This window comes from Mobula birostris, chromosome 5 (genome assembly GCF_030028105.1).
Source record: "Mobula birostris isolate sMobBir1 chromosome 5, sMobBir1.hap1, whole genome shotgun sequence".
Lineage (NCBI taxonomy): Eukaryota > Metazoa > Chordata > Chondrichthyes > Myliobatiformes > Myliobatidae > Mobula > Mobula birostris.
In genome coordinates, this window is record NC_092374.1 from 11,626,665 (window position 1) to 11,646,591 (window position 19,927).

Sequence of the window (19,927 nt, forward strand, 5' to 3'; positions counted from 1 at the left end):
CTGCTCTTATATTCTATACCTCTAGAAATGAATGCAAACATTGTATTCACCTTCTTCACCACTGACTCAACCTGGAGGTTAACCTTTAGGGTATCTTGCACAAGGACTCCCAAGTCCCTTTGCATCTCTGCATTTTGAATTCTCTCCCCATCTAAATAATAGTCTGCCCACTTATTTCTTCCACCAAAGTGCATGACCATACACTTTACAACATTGTATTTCATTTGCCTCTTCTTTGCCCATTCCCCTAAACTATCTAAGTCTCTCTGCAGGCGCTCTGTTTCCTCAACACTACCCGCTCCTCCACCTATCTTTGTATCATCAGCAAATTTAGCCACAAACCCATTAATCCCATAGTCCAAATCATTGGCATACATCGTAAAAAGCAGCGGTCCCAGCATCAACCCCTGTGGAACTCCACTGGTAACCGGCAGCCAGCCAGAAAAGGATCCCTTTATTGCCACTCTCTGTTTTCTGCCGATCAGCCAATGCTCCACCTGTGCTAGTAAATTCCCTGTAATTCCATGGGCTTCACCTATCACCTTGTATTTCTTCCTCCCCCCCCCCCCCTTTATTGTGACTTCTCATCTTTTTTCTCCAGCCCTGATGAAATGTTGACTGTTCACTCTTTTCCATAGATGCTGCCTGGCCTGCTGAGTTCCTCCAGTATATTGTGTGTGTTCCAGTGAGAACACTAGAGGTAGATGAGGGAGAGTTGGGGGAGGAAGAGAGCAGGACAGAGTTAGAGAGAGACTGTGAGAGGTAGAGGCAGAGAAGGTAGAGAAGGTAGAGAGAGAGGGGGGAAGAGAGGCAGAAAGAGAGAGAGAGGAGATGGGTAGAGAGAGGGATAGAGGAGAAGAGAGCAGAAAGAGGTAGATAGAAGGGAAGAGAGGTGGAGAGAGAGAGGGAGAGACAGACAGAGAGGAAGATGGATAGAGAGAGGGTTAGAAAGAGAGGAATGGAGAGAGAAGGGGGAGGGAGAGAAAAGGGAGGGGGAGAGAAAAGGGAGGTGGAGAGCAGGAGAGAGGTAGAGAGGGTAGAGAGATAGGGAGAAAGGGGGAGAGAGCAGATCAATAGGAAGAGAGAGAGAGAGAGAGAGAGAGAGAGAGAGAGAAGAGAAAGGAATACAAGATCTAAGGGGACTTGAAACTGGAAATTTCAGTGTTTTTATTATTGGGTTCCAGAGTAAACAGACCAATTATGAGCAGTTGTTCTTGCTGTCAAGAGTTCTATTTCCCCCCACCGTCCCTCCACCATTATGTTCATCCAGGAGATTGTTTCCAGGAAAATGTTTTCAGATGCCAGTATCTGCAGTCTCGTGTTGCTCTCTTTCTCAGTCCCTCGCCCTGAATAAATATATTCTCTCTCTTGCCTTCTTCTCTCTATTCTTCCCCTGGATGCTCTGCTTTTCTCTCTATGTTCTTCACCTATTTTCTTTTTCTATTCTTTCTATTATATACTAAATATATACAAATAATAAAATACGTATTTCCATTGTGTGCCTGACCTGCTCTCGTTTCTCTCATTCCTGTCAGCTTCATTTTATTTATTTATTTAGAGGTATGGCGTGGGACACACGTTTCCGGCACAATGAACCACACCACCCAGTAACCTATCTACTTAACCCCAGCCCAACCGGAGGACAATTTACGATGACCAATGAACCTACTAACCGGTGTTTCTTTGGACTGTGAAGGAAACCAGAGCACCCAGAGGAAACCCACATAGTCATGGGAAGGATGTACAAACTTTCTTACAGATGATGCTGGAATTGAACTCTGACCTCTGACCCCCAGAGCTGTAATATTGTCGCACTAACTGTGACACTCCAAATCTTACTTGACGTGGATGGCAGATGAAACCTTTTGTATGTCGGTGGTTGATCATTACCATAGCAGATCTCTCTCTCTCCCCCTCCCTCTCTCCCTGCCCTCTCTCCCCACCTCCCACCCTCCCTGTCCTGCCCCTCCCCTCCCCTTCTGCCCCTCCCTCTCCTCGTCCCTCCACCCCTCCCTCCCTCTCTCTCCCTGCCTCTCTCCCCTTCTGCCCTCACCCCCACCCCCTCCCCTCCCTCTCCCTGCCCCTCCCTCCCTCTCTCACCCCTCTCTCTCCCCCCCCTCCTTCTCTCCCCCTCCCCCTCCCTCTCCCTCCTTCCCTCTCCCCTCCCCCTCTCCCCTTCCCTCTCCACTCCCCCCTCTCCCCTCCCCCCCTCTCTCCTCCCTCTCCCTCCCCTCCCCTCCCCCTCTCCCCCTTCCTCTCTTTCCCTAACTCCCCTCTCCCTCCCTAACTCCCCTTTCCCTCTCTCCCCTCCCTCCCTTTCTCCCCTCCCTCCCTCTCTCCCCTCCCTCCCTCTCTTCCCTCTCCCTCTCTTCCCTCTCCCTCTCTCCCCTCCCTCCCTCTCTCCCCTCCCTCCCTCTCTCCCCTCCCTCCCTCCATCTCTCCCTCCCTCCTTCCCTCCCCCTCCTTCCCTCCCCCTCCTTCCCTCCCCCTCCTTCTCTCCCCCTCCTTCTCTCCCCTTCCCTCTCTCCCTCTCCCTCCTTCCCTCTCTCCCCCTCCCTCCTTCCCTCTCTCTCCCTCCCTCCCTCTTCCCCTCCCCCTCCCTCTTCCCCTCCCTCCCTCTCTCTTCCCCTCCCTCCCTCTCTCTTCCCCTCCCTCCCTCTCTCTTCCCCTCCCTCCCTCTTCCCCTCCCTCCCTCTCTCTTCCCCTCCCTCCCTCCCTCCCTTCTCCCTCTCCCTCCCTTCTCCCTCTCCCTCTCCCTCTCTCCCTTCTCCCTCTGTCCCTCTTCCTCTCCCTCTCTCTCCCCTTCTCTCTCCCCTTCTCTGTCCTTTTCTCTCCTTCCTTCTTCTTCTCTCTTTCCCCCTCTTCTTCTCTGCCCCTCTTCCTGATATATCCACACACACCTACAGCCCTATTGGGTCGGCCATTTTGGGGAATAGGCCTCCAGAATTAACTCTTTGTACCCAATATTTGCCATGTTTTGATGTCCAGATACTGCCTCCCGCTGCTACAAGGACAAAGGGACCCTCTATCGAGGGAAGGCCAAGCGGACTGCCTCAGGAACTGACTGCCTACCTTGGACGTCCAGCTTCATAAGCATGGAGTTAGACATGGGAAGCCTGAAGGAGCCTCACATGTTGGGTGTGGGTGACCACCCCTACTGCAGGTGTGAAAAATGAACTTCAGAAGCACAACATAACCACGAGTATGAGGCTCAGTCGGCAGGGGTAGGGCAGTTCCTTAGTCTGGCTCTTCCTTGCCTGATGGAGACAGATAGTGGGGTTCTTCGGTACATCACATAAATCCACTTCATAGAAATGTGGCCTTTCGGCCCACTTCATCTGTACTGTCCATGATACCAATCTACATTGATCCCATTTAAAGATTTGTTTTATTTGTCACATGTACATTGAAACATTCGGAGAAATGCGTTGGTTATGGTTAGCACGACGCTCTTACAGCCCGGGGCATTCTGGTGTTTGGAGTCCGAATCTGGTGCCATCTGTAAGGTGTTTGTGCAATCTCTCCATGACCATGTGAGTTTCCTCCCACAGTCCAAAGACGAACCAGTCAGCAGGTTAATTGGTCACTGTAAATTGTCCTGTGATTAGGCCAGGGTTAAATAGGTGGGTTGCTGGGCGGTGCGGCTCGTTGGGCTAACTAACCAACTAACTAACTAGATGGACAGATAGAAACATAGAAAACTTACAGCACAATACAGGCCCTTCGGCCCACAAAGCTGTGCTGAACATGCCCTTACCTCAGAAATTACCTAGATGGGTTAAAAAAAATAAAATCAGCAAAGATCGTGCTGGGCAGCCCAAAAGTGTCTCCATGTTTCTGCTGCCAGTACAGCATGCACACAGCTCACTAACCCCAACCTGTGTGACGGGCTGTGGGAGGAAACCAGATCACCCGGAGGAAACCCGCGTGGTCACAGAGAGAACATATTGCAGACAGTAGCGGGAATTGAATCCCAGTCTTACAGCTGACTGCTGCGAAGCGTTGTGCTAACCTGTATGTTATTGCAAAGTTAGTATCAACAGTCTTGTCAATCTTGTTCACAACTCAACTGCATTTTTTGAAGTTTGTCATGTGCATTTGGTAGAGTTCAGAATCAGAATCAGATTTATTGTCACTGATATATACAAACGTTTGTATGTTGTTTTGTGGGAGCAGTTCCGTGCAATACATAGAATATGCTATAAGTTATAATAACCAATATATATTTAAAAATTGATAAACCGATAGTGTAAAAAAAGAGCAAAAAGAGTGAGATAATGTTCACGGATTCATTGCCCGTTAAGGATTCTGGTGGTGGAAGTTAAGAATCTGTTCTGAAAACTCCTATACCACTTCTCTGATGGTAGTAATGAGAAGAGGGCATGTCATGGGTGGTGGGGGACCTTAATTTGACATTGGTGTTTGAAGATGGTGGGGAGGCTTGTACCCATGACGGAGTGGGTGGGTAGAGATCCTTAATGACGGATACCTCTTTCCTGTGGTATCACTTTTTGAAGATGTCCTCGTGTGCCCATGATGGAGCTGGCTGAGTTTTGCATGCTGCTGAGAGGCAGATTTAATGGCAGCTGATAAATTTGATTTATTAGCTGGTTGAAGCTCAGGGGAAGCAACAACTGGACATGAGTTTTGTCCCATGAACTGTGTGTTTCTTCCAGAAACTTCGACAACGACGAAGCACCATGGTGCTACACGCTGATGAATGACACCGTCTCCTGGGATTATTGCATGCTACCGCGCTGTCCAGTGCAAGGTGCGATGATTAAAATAGTTCTTTTGTGGTTATGACCTTAGGGGCTGCACAGTTGGGCAGCAGATGGCACTGCCATCTCACAGCACAAGGGACCCAGGTTCAGTGCTGACTCTGCCTCTGTGGAGTTTGCATTCTCTTCCCCCAGTGCCCCAGTTTCCACCCACATGCCAAAGACGTGAGGGGTGGGTGGGTTAATTGGGAGAATTAACATGTGAGCTACAGATCCTTCAGAAAGATTACTGTGGACACTGCTCAGATACATGCAAACTCTTTGTTTTGTTCTTTCCAGATCCCTGCCTTTCAATTCCCTGTCAAAACGGAGGGACCTGCATCAGCGATGCTCTGCAGAAATCTTACTACTGCCAGTGCAGTGATCAGTACTCAGGAGTCTACTGCCAGGCAGGTGAGAAAGTTGCGAAGCAATCCACTCACGTCTGAGGCTGAGGCGCAATATTACTGGAACTGAGCAAGTCCAAAGAGATTAAGATGTGGTGTGGGGGCGCTGAGACCTCTGTGGGCGCTCTGGGTTGGGGGCTGGCCACTGGCGGCGCCAGAGTTTTTTTCTTGCTGGTGCTACAGTGGGGCTGAATTACTCAGTGATGGTGCTGAGGGATGCACTGTATGGTAATATGTATTCGCAAGGCCAGACGCGTGGCGTTAAAAAGTCAGTTTCAAGTATTATGTGCCTACTGTAAATTCCTCTGTAGATTCACAAGCAACAGAAATTGATAGATCTAATATAGAAGTGAACTGTGACAGTGTCAACAGCATCGGAGACAACCTGGGCTACACAGAGCATAAACAAACAAACCAACAGAGCATCCGACCCACAGCACACAACGTGAATCACACACCAATCCCGCAATCAGCGTCAAATGCGTGCTTTTCAACTGAAAAACACAACACTAACCCACAATGTCCACTGCTGTTAGCATTACATACACAGACAATGCCAAAAGATACACCGTTTCAGGAAACATAAGGACTATGGGGTATCCACCACAAAATAATAATTATAATCAGCATTAGTCTAGGCCCAAATTAAAAAAAAATCAACTGCCCTCACCATTGATGTTTTCAGAGAAGCACAATTCGTCTGTTGTGATTGTTGGCGAAAGCATCAATGATTTTCCGGATGTCAGGCGCTTTGGTCCTCCGGCTGTTTATGGCCAACAGGGCCAAGTTGCTGTTCCGAGCATCGCCGCTGCTATTCCTTAGGTAGTTTTTGACGCATCTGAGGCAAGAGAAACTCCGTTCGCATGAGGCAGATGTCACAGGCAGAGTCAGTGATACGCAGATTAGTTTGTATAAATCTATAAATGGATCACAGTAGGGTCTCATTACAGCTAGAAATTCCACTGTGTCATTCACTGTCTGTCCTTGCTTTTGTTTCGTTTCCAGCAGACGCCGAACTGGATGTAGCTCTGCAGTCAGGTTCACTTCAGTCACTCCATAGTATTGGGCCATTTTCCAAAGACAATTCTTGTCTAGGAAGAATTTGTGTTGGGGACTCAATGCTGAGATTCCAGTCAGAACACCCCCAGTCTCAGTTGAGAACCATCTTTTCATTCCAGTCAGAAGTCTGTCTATAATCGGATAGAAACAGTGGTTGCGAAGGTCATCAGAGGATGTGACAGGTGTGCGTTCGGTTTGGGCCTCAACAACAAAATCATGTAGGCAGCAGTGGCTGGGCCTGTCTCCTTTCATGTGGTCTGCTCTGTATACCGGCCTTGACGCACAGGTCCCTAGCTCTTGTCCGAATTTCACTCCATGATTCCTCTCCCCGTTTTGCTGAGAGTGCATCGATAACAGACTGAGCCAAGTCCACAGCAGATGAAAGCTCCAAACTGGGAGATTGTAGCTGGTCTGACATGAACTTGGTGACTCGGAATAAATCTTCAAACAGAGTGAGAAGTAAAACAAACTGCTCGTCAATCAGTCCATTTACAGCTCTGGCCTCCGTTTTCCTCCGTGCATGTGGTTGACCCATAATATCCTGTAGTGTAGCTAGAATGGCAGGGAGTGATTTCCTTACAGCCCACAAAGCTGTATACTGCCAGGCCCAGCGTGTATCTGACAATTTCTTCAACTCCACGGGCTGTGCAGTTGATTCCAGTTTCTTCATGAAAAGATCGTGGGCAACAGAGTTTGAAAAGAAGTTGTAAAGCAGCTGCTCAGTTTCAAAAAAACTCACCCGCTTGTGGTACATTGCTCACAACATCCACTAAAACGAGGTTAAGTCTGTGAGCATGGCAGTGTATATATAATGCCTGCGGGACCTCTTTCCTGAACCTCTCGTGTAGTCCGTTATTGCACCCGGACATCACTGCTGCTCCGTCATAACACTGACCTATACATGCATTCTTATCAATAACACACTGGGCGAGTGTCTGTTCAATGCTTTTAAGAAGCGACTCTGCGTCCAGCCCTTCTGCTGGAGTGAAGTGCAAGAATTCTTCAAGCATTGTTTCGTTATTCAAATACCGCACCACCACTGCTATTTGCTCTTATTACTCAAGTCTTTACTTTCATCCACCAAGATGGCAAAATGTCCAGCCTCCTCTGATTTCTGCACTTATTTGACGTCTGACCATATCTGCCATAATACCCATAATTTCATTTTGAATATCGTGATGGGTGTTTTTTGCATTTCCAGGATTGTCCTCTATTTTTTTTAGCTACAGTCTTATTAAACTGCCCAATTACACTGAGCAACTCAACAAAGTTTCCCCTATTGCCAGATCCATCATCCTCCCGGTGTCCTTGCTGGGCAATGCCTTGGCACGCAGTATAGCGTAGAGACTCAACCACTGCTCTCATATACTCACGATTTTCTTGAACCATCTTTGCATGTCCTTTATCAAGCATATTTCCCGATCTTGAACCGTCTTGTTTTCTCAATCTGAATTCGGCCCATGCCTCCATAGCAAACTTATGAGCTGTACTTACTTGGTTGGTTTTGAAAGCTGTTGTAGCTTTCCGCCAGTTGCGGTAACCAGTGACAGTGAAGGTAGACTCAGAATGGAAACCATGTCCTCCACACAGGAAATGCCTGCATGCGAAGCAGAATGTAACATCTTTTATGATTGAATATTCCAGCCAGGAGTACAGGTCAAACCAGCCACGAATAAAACTCCTTTGCTGATTGTCAAACTGTTGCGAAGGGTACTTTTTCAATGCTGGCCGATGGGGTCCTTCCTCAGGCTGCTGGCTAACATCGCTGACAGTATTCCCACTAGCACTAAGAGCAGCTTCATCCATGTTCTCTTCCGAATCCCACTCCATTTCTTGTTCCTCTACTTCGCCCTCACATTCCTTCGATGAACTGCTGTCGTCCTCATCCCCACTTACTTCTTTCTGCATGTCACTTTCAATTAAGACAGGATCAAGCTGAGACACCACTGATTCCTCTGGATGAGGTCGTTTTCTCACTAAAAATCGATCCATTTTTCACGCTGCCAAAATAGTGCAGGTGCCAGGCCCACGCTAGCTTGTAGAAGCACAATGTGTGTGTGTGGCATTCGTTAGTCTCGCGAGCCTGGATCCTGCACAATGTATGTATACTATCAATCTCTCGCATGAGAGAGAGTGAGTGACATCACCACCTTAAGTGATCTTAAATCAGCTTAACTGATCTGAGGACAACAACAGCAAGATATTGACAATGAACGAATAAGCAGAAGTATAGAGTGGATCTGACTTTAGACCAGCATCAGAGTTTATAACTAGATCAACTGGAGAAACAAGCTGTATTCAAAACTATACAGAGAAAGCAGCTGCAATTTGTATGTCAAATTTCAGTTAATTTCTTGGTGGTGCTATGGTAGTGTTATTGTAATTTCTGCTGGCGCTATAGCACCAGCAAGCACCACCTCAACGCCGCCACTGGGGCTGGCCCTCCCATCAGTGCTGCCTTCCAGTGTTCGCTTGGCAGAGACAACCTGATTTGCGTTCATCTGCAGCTGCATTAGTGTACCATCAATCTACATCCCATGTACCATCAATCTACAGGCCGTGTCACTCAGGGACTTTTTTGTGACAGTATGTTTTTTCTGCTGTCATGTGCTGTGTGCACTGTGTGACCGTTTTGCACCTTCACCCCAGGAATGACCATTAAGCTTGAAGTTGAACTAGAATTAGAAGCTAGCAGGATGGATTCAAAGATTCAAAGTATGTATGCAGTAGTCATCCCTCAGAATTGTCTTCCCACAGACAGCCATGAAACAAAGAAAACCATGTTCAAACTGTTCAAAGAAAAGCATCAACCCCTCTTCAAATGAAAACAAAACAAATTGTGCAAATGACAAAAAATGAGCTAGAAATACGGAATATAAAGCACAAAATTAAAAGAGTCAGGGCATTTTCAGTTCAGTTTAATTTAATACTGTGTTGTTTGTTATATGGATAGAAAAAATCCATTAGAGCTTAGAACCGGAGACAAGGGTCTACAACCTGCAGTGCTGAGGAGGAAAGTTAAGGGAACGGTGGAAATCTGGAACCTTACTCCACACCAGCAGTTGCTGTAGAATACATTGGAACAGAAGATAGTGTATCACTATTACAGTACCAGCAACTTGGGTTCAATTCCTGCCGCTGTCCGTAAGGGGTCTCCCTGTGACCGTGTGGGTTTCCTCCGGGTGCTCTGGATTCCAAAGTTACAAGCAAGAGAAAATCCAACCCTGCCAAAGGGTCTCGGCCCGAAACGCTGTCTGTACTTTTTTCCATAGATGCTGCCTGGCCTGCTGGGATCCTTCAGCATTTTGTGTGTGTTGCTCAGATGTTCCGCACCTGCAGATTTTCTCTTCTTTGTGAAACCACCTCACGCCTTTTTATGCACTATTTATTGAATTGTAATATATAATAACTTTGAAGTCTTTGCACTGCACTGTTACTGTAGAACAACAAATTTCATGTCATATAAGACAGTGATAATAAATGGAAGAACCTCAGGGGTTCAAGAAGATAGCTTACCACCACCTTCTCAAAGGCAACTGGGAATGAGCATTCATGCTGGCTATGACAGAGATGTTCTCATCTCCTAAGTTAATAAAACATGCAGTTTATTATAACTGGATGACACTACTTTGCAAGCTGCATTTTGTAAAGAGCTAAAAACATCCTGTGTAAAACAAGATAACAATTGAGAGTAAATTCAGCAAAAATTAAACACAAGAGATTCTTCAGATGCTGGAATTTTCTGCTGATTCTGATATCAGAATCAGATTTATTATCACCAGTATGTGACGTGAAATTTGTTAACTTAGCAGCAGCAGTTCAATGCAATACATAATCTAGTAGAGAAAAAAATAACAATAAATAAATAAAAATAATAATAAGTAAGTAAATCAATTATGTGTATTGAATAGATTTTAAAAAATATGCAAGAACAGTAAGACTGTATATTTTTAAAAAAAGCAAGGTAGTGTCCAAAGATTCAATGTCCGTTTGGGAATTGGAAGGCAGAGGGGAAGAAGCTGTTCCTGAATCGCTGAGTGTGTGCCTTCAGGCTTCTGTATCTCCTACCTGATGGTAACAGTGAGAAAAGGGCATGCCCTGGGTGCTGGAAGTCCTTAATAATGGACGCTGCCTTTCTGAGACACCAGTCCCTGAAGATATCCTGGGTATTTTGTAGGCCAGTACCCAAGATGGAGCTGACTAGATTTACAACCTTCTGCAGCTTCTTTCGGTCCTGTGCAGTAGCCCGAGGATGTGTGAGGTTGGTAGGTTATTGATCAGTGTAAATTGTCCCATGTGTGTTGGTGAGTGATAGAATTTGGTGGTTGTGGGGAGGGAGGTGTGCTTTGATAAGAATCTAGGGTTGTTTAAGACCGTAAGACGGAGGAGCAGAATTAGGTCTTTCGGCCATTCATCTACTCTGCCATTCCATCATGGCTGATTTACTATCCCTCTCACCCCCATTCTATTGCCTTCTCCCCATAACCTTTCTCGCCCCTTACTAATCAAGAACCTATCAACCTCTTTAGGATTATCACGTCAGTGGGTGTATTATTGGTCAGCTCAGACTTGCTAGGCTTTTCTCATGCTATGTGCCTCGAAGATATTCAGTTATTTCCCTTTGTGTTTCAGAGACATGCTTGGAGAAGACCCACCATAGATACTTCCACATCAGAGAGAGATGGAACCGGTTTGTCGATGGCAAAGTAGAAAGTTGTGTGTGTGCCGAGAATGGGTCAGAGTGCCAAAGCGTCGCAAGCAAAGGTGGTAGTCAGCAAACTAAAAATTTCTGTGACTCTCTTTGAAATATGGGCCAATCACTTACGTTCTTCTGACAACCTTTGTCATAACCAGCTTTTTCACTGACTAGAGCTCTTCTTGCAAATGAGTTGAGTAAGACCTTAACCGGATCTCTCCTTAACCTTTTTTGAGGAGATTTAGGAGAGACCGACTGGAGTCAATCCAAATTTGGAAAGGTTTTGACAAGTGCAGAATAAATGAGAATCTTATCTCTACTGACAGAAAAGCAAGTGGACCAAGATTTTAGATAGTTGGGGAGAGATGAGAAAAATTCTTTGCGTCCTGATAAAGGGTCTCGGTCCAAAACATTGACTGCGTATTCTCCTCCATAGATCCTGCCTAATTGGCTGAGTTTCTCCATTTGTGTGTGTGTGTGTTACTCTGGATTTCTAGCATTGCAGAATGTTGAAGGATGGGTGATACATTTCCACGTGCAGTTTGGCAGGGGAACCTGCAGGTGGTGGTGTTTCCATGCACCCAATTGTCCTTGTCCTAGCAATAGGGGGCATAGAATTGGGAGGTCCTGTAGGACGAAGGCAAGTCGATGATAGATGGTCATCAAGTACCCCATGATCCGAGCCATGCTCTCTTTTCACTGCTGCCGTCAGGAAGGTAGTACAGGAACCTTAGGTTCCACACCACCAGCTTCAGGAACAGTTATTACCCTACAACCTTCAGGCTCCTGAATCGGTGTGGACAACTTCACTCACCCCAATATTGAATTGATTCCACAACCTATAGACTCACTTTTAAGGACTCTGCATCTCATGTTCTCAAAGTTATTTATTTATTCATTCATTCATTCATTCATTCATTTATTTATTTATTTATTTATTGGTTGATTGATTGTGTTTGCACAGTTTGTCTTCTTTTGTACATTAGTTGTTTGTCTGTTTTTGTGTGTAGATTTTCACAGATTCTATTATGTTTCTTTGTACCTACTGTGAATGCCCACAAGACTATGAATCTCAGGGCAGTATACGGAGACGTGTGCATACTTTGATAGTAAATTCATTTTGAACTTTGAGATGGAGCAGATGAAGAGAAATAAAATGATGAGGCAGTTGGAGTGAAATGGGGAGAGGGAAGTATGAAGTTTGGAGAGAGCTCTAAAATGTTTCAAAGTAAATGTTTATTATTTAGAAAATTTATGGATTACATTAATTAACACAACTAATTACAGGGCATTTCAAAATTATATTAATGTAGATTTCAAAATTATATTAACATTATATAAAAGAAAATTCCAGCTGCTCGGCAACGAAGGCTATGTGCGTGGGAGCATTTCAGTTACTGCGTGACCACACATCCGCACAGGGAGCAGAGTCCATATTCCTTCCATCCATGTACTAAACTATATTCTATATCAGCAGTCTCTTGTGTTCCCTTGTTTTATGTTCAAATTCAAGTTCAAATTCAAGTTCAAATTCAAGTTTAATTGTCATTCACCATACATGAATACCCATAAATACATCCAAATGAAACAGTGTTCCTCTGGGACCAAGATGCAAAACACAGCACCAACAGTCATACACAGCACAAAGCACATATAGTACATATAATTATGATAGCAGTAAACATACAGTAAAAATAATAATAATAATAACAGTTTTAGAATCAGAATACCACAAATTATATCATGACCAGACAGTTATTACAGATTGGAAAATCCATAATAACCATCCGGAAATAATATTACAGGATAAACAAGCAAGAACAACTTATTTAATAGATATAGCCATTCCAAACACACATAACTTACAGAAATCAGTAAGTAAAAAACACCAGAAATATGCTGAATTAAAAGAGGAAATTGAAGGACTTTGGAACATGAAATGGGTATACATTGTCCCAATAGTAACATCTACAACTGGTGTCATCACAAAGGCACTACCCAATAGTATTGAACAATTAGGGCTACACAGTAATATCTATGTAAATCCTCAGAGAGCCACAATACTAAACACCGCTAGAATAGTCCGAAAATTCCCAGCAATTGAGAAATGAGTGTGCTTGGCTATGCCTGTATCTCAGGTTTTAACAGCTTGAGCTGAGACAATAAAATAAAAGTAAATAATAATAATAGTAATAATAATCTATCCCAAGTCCCTGAGTGTCTACCTTGTAGATTAATGGTGCTATCCTGTAGATTGATGGTACATGGGATGTTGTCGGCAACAGTCTGATCGTTATGGTGCCTCCTTTTACCCTTTATCTTCTTCCTTTCAGATTGTGAGGTCAATCTATGTCTCCATGCTGGAGAATGTCGATCTATCCAAGGAACGGCAGAGGCCATCTGTGGCTGCCACAGCAACTTCGTGGGGAAGTACTGTGAGATAAGTACGTGACTTGGCCACCGCCAGTTCTCTTGTCAATAAGTGCTCTCTGGTTTATACACAGTCAGACTACTGCATATAAGACATAGGAGCAGAATCAGGCCATTCGGCCCATCGAGTCCGCTCTGCTATTCCATCGTGGCTGATTTATTACCTTTCTCAACCCCTTCTTCCTGCCTTCTCCAAGTAACCTCTGACATTCTTACTAATCAAGAATCTATCAGCCTCCACTTTAAATGCACCCAGTGACTTGACATCCACAGCGCCTGTGACAATGAACCCCACAGATTCACCATCCCCTAGCTCCGCATCTCTGTTCTGAAGGGACGTCTTACATTACCGATCAAAGCTGTTGTTGAACTAACTGATCACTGCCCCTTTCTCACTGGTGATCTAGTTTTGGACTTTTCCCTCTGGTGGAGATATTTTCGTCATGCCAACAATCGTAGATTTTAAAAGCTTAAATTTTATCACGTCTTTGCTTTTCAAGGGAAGCGAGGCCAGCACTTTATAGTTTTTTTAAAGTTTCACACGTCCCAGTGTCCGAAGTCAACTCAAGGTAATCTGCAGATGCTGTTGTCAAAGGAACACTCACAATGCGCTGGAGGAACTCAGCAGGGTCAGTCAGCATCAGTTGAAAAGATTAGTCGACATTTCGGGCCGAAACCCTTCGTCAGGACTGAAGGAAGAACTTTGGGGAGGGTTTGAAGAATGCTGATAGTTGAAAAAAACAGTAATTTGAAAGACAAAGGGGTGGGGAGGGGAAGCAGGGAGGTGATTGGCAGGAGAACAATGCGCAGTAGTAGAAGGAGGCGGAACTATGATGGAGGTGATGTGAAATAGGGATAGAGGAAGGGAGGGGGAGGGAATTACTGGAAGTTGGAGAATTCTATGTTCATACCAAGGGGCTGGAGACCACCTAGACAGTATATGAGGTGTTGCTCCCTCCCCACCTACATCCGCAATACATCCCATGCCCTCCACCTCTCAATAACTTCCAGTTCCCCGGTCCCAGCCGCTTCATTTTTACTATGGATGTCCAATCCTTATACACCTCCATTCCCCATCAAGAAGGCCTCAAAGCCCTCAGCGACTTCCTGTATAATAGACCTCACCAGTTCCCCACCACCACTACCCTCCTCCGGTTGACAGAACTGGTTCCCACACTTAATAACTTCTCTTTTGACTAAGGGTGTAGCTATGGGAACTCGCATGGGACCCAGCTACGCCCGCCTCTTTGTTGGTTATGTGGAACAGTCTGTGCTCCAAACCTACTCTGGTACTGCTCCCCAACTTTTCCTTCGCTACGTTGGTGCTGCTTCCTGCACCCATGCTGAGCTCGTCAATTTCATCGACTTTACTTTAAGCTTCCACCCAGCCTTCAAATTCACTTGGTCTATCTCTGACACTTCTCTCTCCTTTCTCGATCTCTCGGTCTCCATCTCTGGAGACAGACTGTCCACTGACATCTTCTGCAAGCCCACTGACTCTCATAACGACCTCGACTATACCTCTTCCCACCCCGCCACATGCAAAAATGCCATTCCCTATTCCCAGTTCCTCCGTCTCCGTCGCATCTGCTCCCAGGATGAGGCTTTCCGTTCCAGGACATCTCAAATGTCCTCTTTCTTTAAGGATCGTGGTTTCCCTTCTACGGTGATCAATGATGCCCTCACCCGCATCTCCTCCATTTCCCGCACTTCGGCCCTCACCCCATCTTCCCGCCACTACAGCAGGGACAGAGTTCCCCTTGTCCTCACCTACCACCCCACCAGCCTCCGGATCCAGCAAATTATCCTCCACAACTTCTGCCACCTTCAACAGGACCCCACCACTAAGCACATCTTTCCCTCTCCACCTCTCTCTGCTTTCCGCAGGGATTGATCCCTCCGCGACTCACTTATCCGCACGTCCATTCCCATGGATCTCCCACCCGGCACTTATCCCTGTAAGCGTAAGTGCTACACCTGTCCCTACACCTCCTCTCTTGCCACCATTCAGGGCCCCAAACAGTCCTTCCAGGTGAGGCAACACTTCACTTGTGAGTCTGTTGGGGTCATCTATTGCATCCGGTGCTCCCGGTGCGGCCTCCTCTACATCGGTGAAACCCGACGCAGATTGGGGGACCGCTTCGTCAAGCACCTCTGCTCCGTCCGCCACAACAGACAGGATCTCCCAGTAGCCACCCACTTCAACTCTGCTTCCCATTTCCATTCAGATATGTCCATACATGGCCTCCTCTACTGCCCTGATGAGGCTAAACACAGGTTGGAGGAGCAACACCTCATCTACTGTCTCCAGCCCCTTGGTATGAACACAGAATTCTCCAAGTTCCGGTAATTCCCTCCCCCTCCCTTCCTCTATCCCCATTTCACATCACCTCCCTCATAGTTCCGCCTCCTTCTACTACCCATTGTGTTTTCCCCTATTCCTTCTTCACCTTTCCTGCCAATCACCTCCCTGCTTCCCCTCCCCCACCCTTTGTCTTTCAAATTACTGTTTTTTTCAACTACCAGCATTCTTCAAACCCTCCCCAAGGTTCTTCCTTCAGTCCTGACGAAGGGTTTCGGCCCGAAACGTCGACTAATCTTTTCAACTGATGCTGACTGACCTGCTGAGTTCCTCCAGCACATTGTGAGTGTGTGAAGTCCACTGCAGTTGTGTGCTAGAGATATAGTCAGACCTAGCTGCGATGGAGAGTGTATCTCCATTTTTCCAGAAAAGTGGGGGCACAAGCGATTCTGCAAATGCTGGAAATGTGGGGCAGCTTGTACAAACTGCAGGAGGAACTCAGCATCTGTGGAGGGGAACGGACAGTCAATGCTTCGGCTCGAGACCCTTCATCCTGAGCAGTCCTGACCTTTGTAACCAGTCCCGATGAGGGGTTTCAGCCTGAGATGTTGTCTGCCCATTTCCCTCCAGACCATTTCTGACCAGTTCCTCTTGCATTTCGTGTGTGCTGCTTCAGGTCCCAGCATCTGCAGACTCTCTTTTGTCTCCATTGGAAACCTGTGGCTCTGATGTTGTTGTTTCGTTGCTTGCTGTGTTCTCCATTGTACCATGGAACATTATGAGCATGCTGTGTTGGTGTTGGAATGTGTTGCAACACTTACAGGCTGCCCCCAGCACATGAAGGATGAAGGATTGGCTTTATTGGCCGTATATATTTACATGTATTAGGAATTTACTGTGCTGTGCTGGTCAACAACTAATGACAACATTCAAACATTATAAAGCATGAAGAATTATATAAAAATATGGAATAAAATGTACATAAATACCAACATTATTATAAAAAGTGTTTTAAGAGTTTTCAGTGCAGTATAGTCACTGAAGGTTTAGGTGGGGGGTTGGGGGGGTGTGCTACTGACTTGAATTAGTCCCACAACTTTTGTGTTTGTTGTTAATGTATACGACCCATTTCACTGCACGTTTCAATGTATATGTCGGAAATGAACCTGAATCTCTGCACCACGCAGAGTTGTCCTCAATCAAAACATACAGTGAGGTATTGGGCCAATTTGGAAAGGTTGGGTACTGGCCGGAATGTGGCGGTGAGGTCGATGTTGTGGAGCCTGGGTGGGGAACGACCTGGTGTTAGAGCAGTTTAAATGTTGGGCCAGATGGACTGAAAAGGTTGGGTGTCAGGACCAGAGGTGAGGGTTGGGCTGGCTCTGTTTGCTGCTCTGCGACTTTGCCTCTTCTCTCTTTGGCGCAGTGGCTGAGGCGGTGTCCTGCTCCAGCTGCTCTGGGCTTTGAGCCTGTGGGATTTGCGATGATTTGCCCTGCTGTGTGATTCACTGGGGCTGAGGCTGTGTCTGCTCAGCTGCTCTGAGCTTCATGTCTGTGGACTCACTTTTGTTCTGAAAGCTGTTGCTTGCTTTTACTGTTTGCATGATTTGAGTTTTTCTTTCTCTTTGGTGAAATTCTTTCTCATTGGGTGTTGGTCTTTTTTTTATAATTGGGTTCTTACGGGTTTTGTGGCTCCCTGTAAGGAGACAAATCTCAAGGTTCTATAATTTATACACACATTGATAATAAATGTACTTTGAACTTTGAAATGTGTTGTTTGTGTCTATGACCCAACAAAGTGTGCAGATGTGCTACTGTGGGCAGCCCGCAAGAGTCTACAAGCTTCCAACACCAACATGGCATGCCCACAAGTTACTAACCCTGGCTCCTATGTCCTTGGAATGTGGGAGCACCTGGAAAAAAACCCACGTGGTCATGGGGAGAATGTAGAAACTCCTTACAGAGGGTAGCATTATGATAGCCTCTGCGCTACACCCATCTAACCTACTTGCTTTCATCTAGATAAGAACGAAAACTGCTATGAAGACGACGGGGTGACTTACAAAGGCACGGAGGATGAGAGTGAATCAAACACCGAGTGCATGCCATGGAAGGAGAGCTTCCTGCGAAACAAGTTAAACGTCAGCAGCTTGGAAGAAGCTCTCCGGCTGGGACTGGGCGATCATTCCTATTGCAGGTGGGGGAGTGATGCAATGTACTTACATTAAACTGACTGCCTCGAAGCTGGTCTCAAGTCGAGTCACACAGCTCAAAAGCCTTTTGGCCCACTGCGGCAACCGCACTGTGGCTGTACCTACACCTCAGGGACTGCAGCAGTTCAAGAAGGCAGCTCATTGCCAACCTTCTCAAGGGCAACTAGGGATGGGCAATAAATGCTGGCTTAGCTAGTGATGACCACACCCCATAAATGGATAAATAAAGAAAATATAATTTTAAAAACTATGAGATAGATATATAATGAGACCATCTGGCTGTCTGTTGTGGGAATTGCCAGGCATCTGACTGCAAGTCTCTAGAAGTTTTCTTGGTGATAACTGGTATTTCCCCATTCAGTGATCAAACTTCAAAACTGCAGAATCAGAATCAGGTTTAATATCAACGGCATATGTTGTGAAATTTATTGTTTTCTGGCAGCATTACATCTCAATACAAAATAAAGAAAACTAAATTACAATAAGGTAGATATATAAACACACATACATACAAATAAATAAATATGCAAATATTTATTTATTTATTCATTCATTCGTTCACAATGCATTCAGGTGCCTTGCAGTTCCTGGAATTTTTATAAAATGAGACTGTCTGGTACAGGAATTGCAAGGCATCTGACTGCATTGCGAATGGTCTTATCCCAGCAGGACAGAAGCTTTCCTGGCGATGCCTAGTGGTACGTGCTTTCATGCTCTGGTATCTTGACCAACAGGATTTTAGTGAAAGTTAATGTAGACTTTAAGGGTCTAAGTTGACTCCTTTTGTGTTTTAAGAAACTATGAAAATAATATGGAAATGACCAACTTGATGTGTGGGAGCTTGCCGTGTGAAGATGGACAACTACATTTCCTACCCATTGGGTATTTGACAGACTTTGTTATGTGGAATTTTAAAATGGGTTCTATTGTGTTTCATTGTTTTGTGGCTGCCTGCAAGAAGCCAAATCTCAAGGTGGTATATAGGATACATACTTTGATAATAAATGTACTTCGAACTTTGAAGAGAGATTACAATTCGATAATAGGTTGGGTGTTATAAGAAGAGATGGGGGAACCTGGATCAGAGAGGTTTAAGAGGGGAAATGATCAGAACTTTGAACACAGAACAATACGGAACAAGAACATGTCCTTTGGCCACCATGTTGTGCCAACTAATTAAACTAGTAATTAAATGCCTAACTCAACTAATCCCTTCTGCCTACACAATATCCATATCCCTCCATTCACTGCACATTTGAAGTGCCTAACTAAATGCCTTTTAATTTGCCAATCACCACATTGGTGGGTAAATTGCCGTATTTTTGTCACAGGTATCAAGATTAGTTGGGGTAATAATGACAGATTTCCTTTCCTATAAACTGTCACTGAAACAGATGTTTTATTGACAGAAAAACTATGGTTTATGGTAACCAAGATTAAGGTTATTTTGTTACTGTCAAATAGTTCCTGTTTTATTTGGTTCCAACTCTCCTGTTTAAATATTGCTTCTGTGCTTTGTTGTCATGGAAACAATTTGCACAATACAGTAAGGTTGAGCCATTGTTTGTTTGCCTTGCGTAGAAACCCAGATGGGGATAAACAGCCCTGGTGCTACGTAATGTTGGACAACCATATCTCCTGGGAGTACTGCAACATTCCAAAGTGTGGTACACCAAGTGAGTATTTAGGTTTTTAGTATTTTTTACGTGACTATTAGTATTACAGCTATAGAATCATATATGGTCATAGGGAAGTACAGCACAGAAGCAGGCTCTTCAGTCCATCTAGTCTGTGCCAGACCACTGTCTCTCCCATTGACCTGCACTGAGACCATAGCTCTCCATACTCCTACCTTCCATGTACCTATCCAAACTTCTCTTAAATGTTGAAATCAAGCCCACATCCACCACTTCCACTGGCAGCTTACTGCCCTCTGAGTAAAGAAGTTTCCCCTCATGTTCCCCTTAAACATTTCACCTTTCACCTTTAACCCATGACTTCTGGTTTTAGTTCCCCCCAACCTCTGTGGAAAAGGCCTGCTTGGATTTATCCTACTCATA

At 45.3% G+C, this 19,927-nt stretch overlaps 1 protein-coding gene across 1 annotated transcript in view; it reads left to right on the forward strand.

Annotated features, from left to right (window-relative positions):
* LOC140197185 (hepatocyte growth factor activator) overlaps positions 1-19,927 on the forward strand; it is a 61,716-nt gene that overhangs the window by 26,400 nt on the left and 15,389 nt on the right. The window contains 7 exon segments of the mRNA XM_072257099.1: positions 2,989-3,163; positions 4,677-4,771; positions 5,061-5,174; positions 10,859-10,990; positions 13,256-13,366; positions 17,677-17,851; positions 19,449-19,543. Of these exon segments, the coding sequence (XP_072113200.1) occupies positions 2,989-3,163; positions 4,677-4,771; positions 5,061-5,174; positions 10,859-10,990; positions 13,256-13,366; positions 17,677-17,851; positions 19,449-19,543 (897 nt within the window).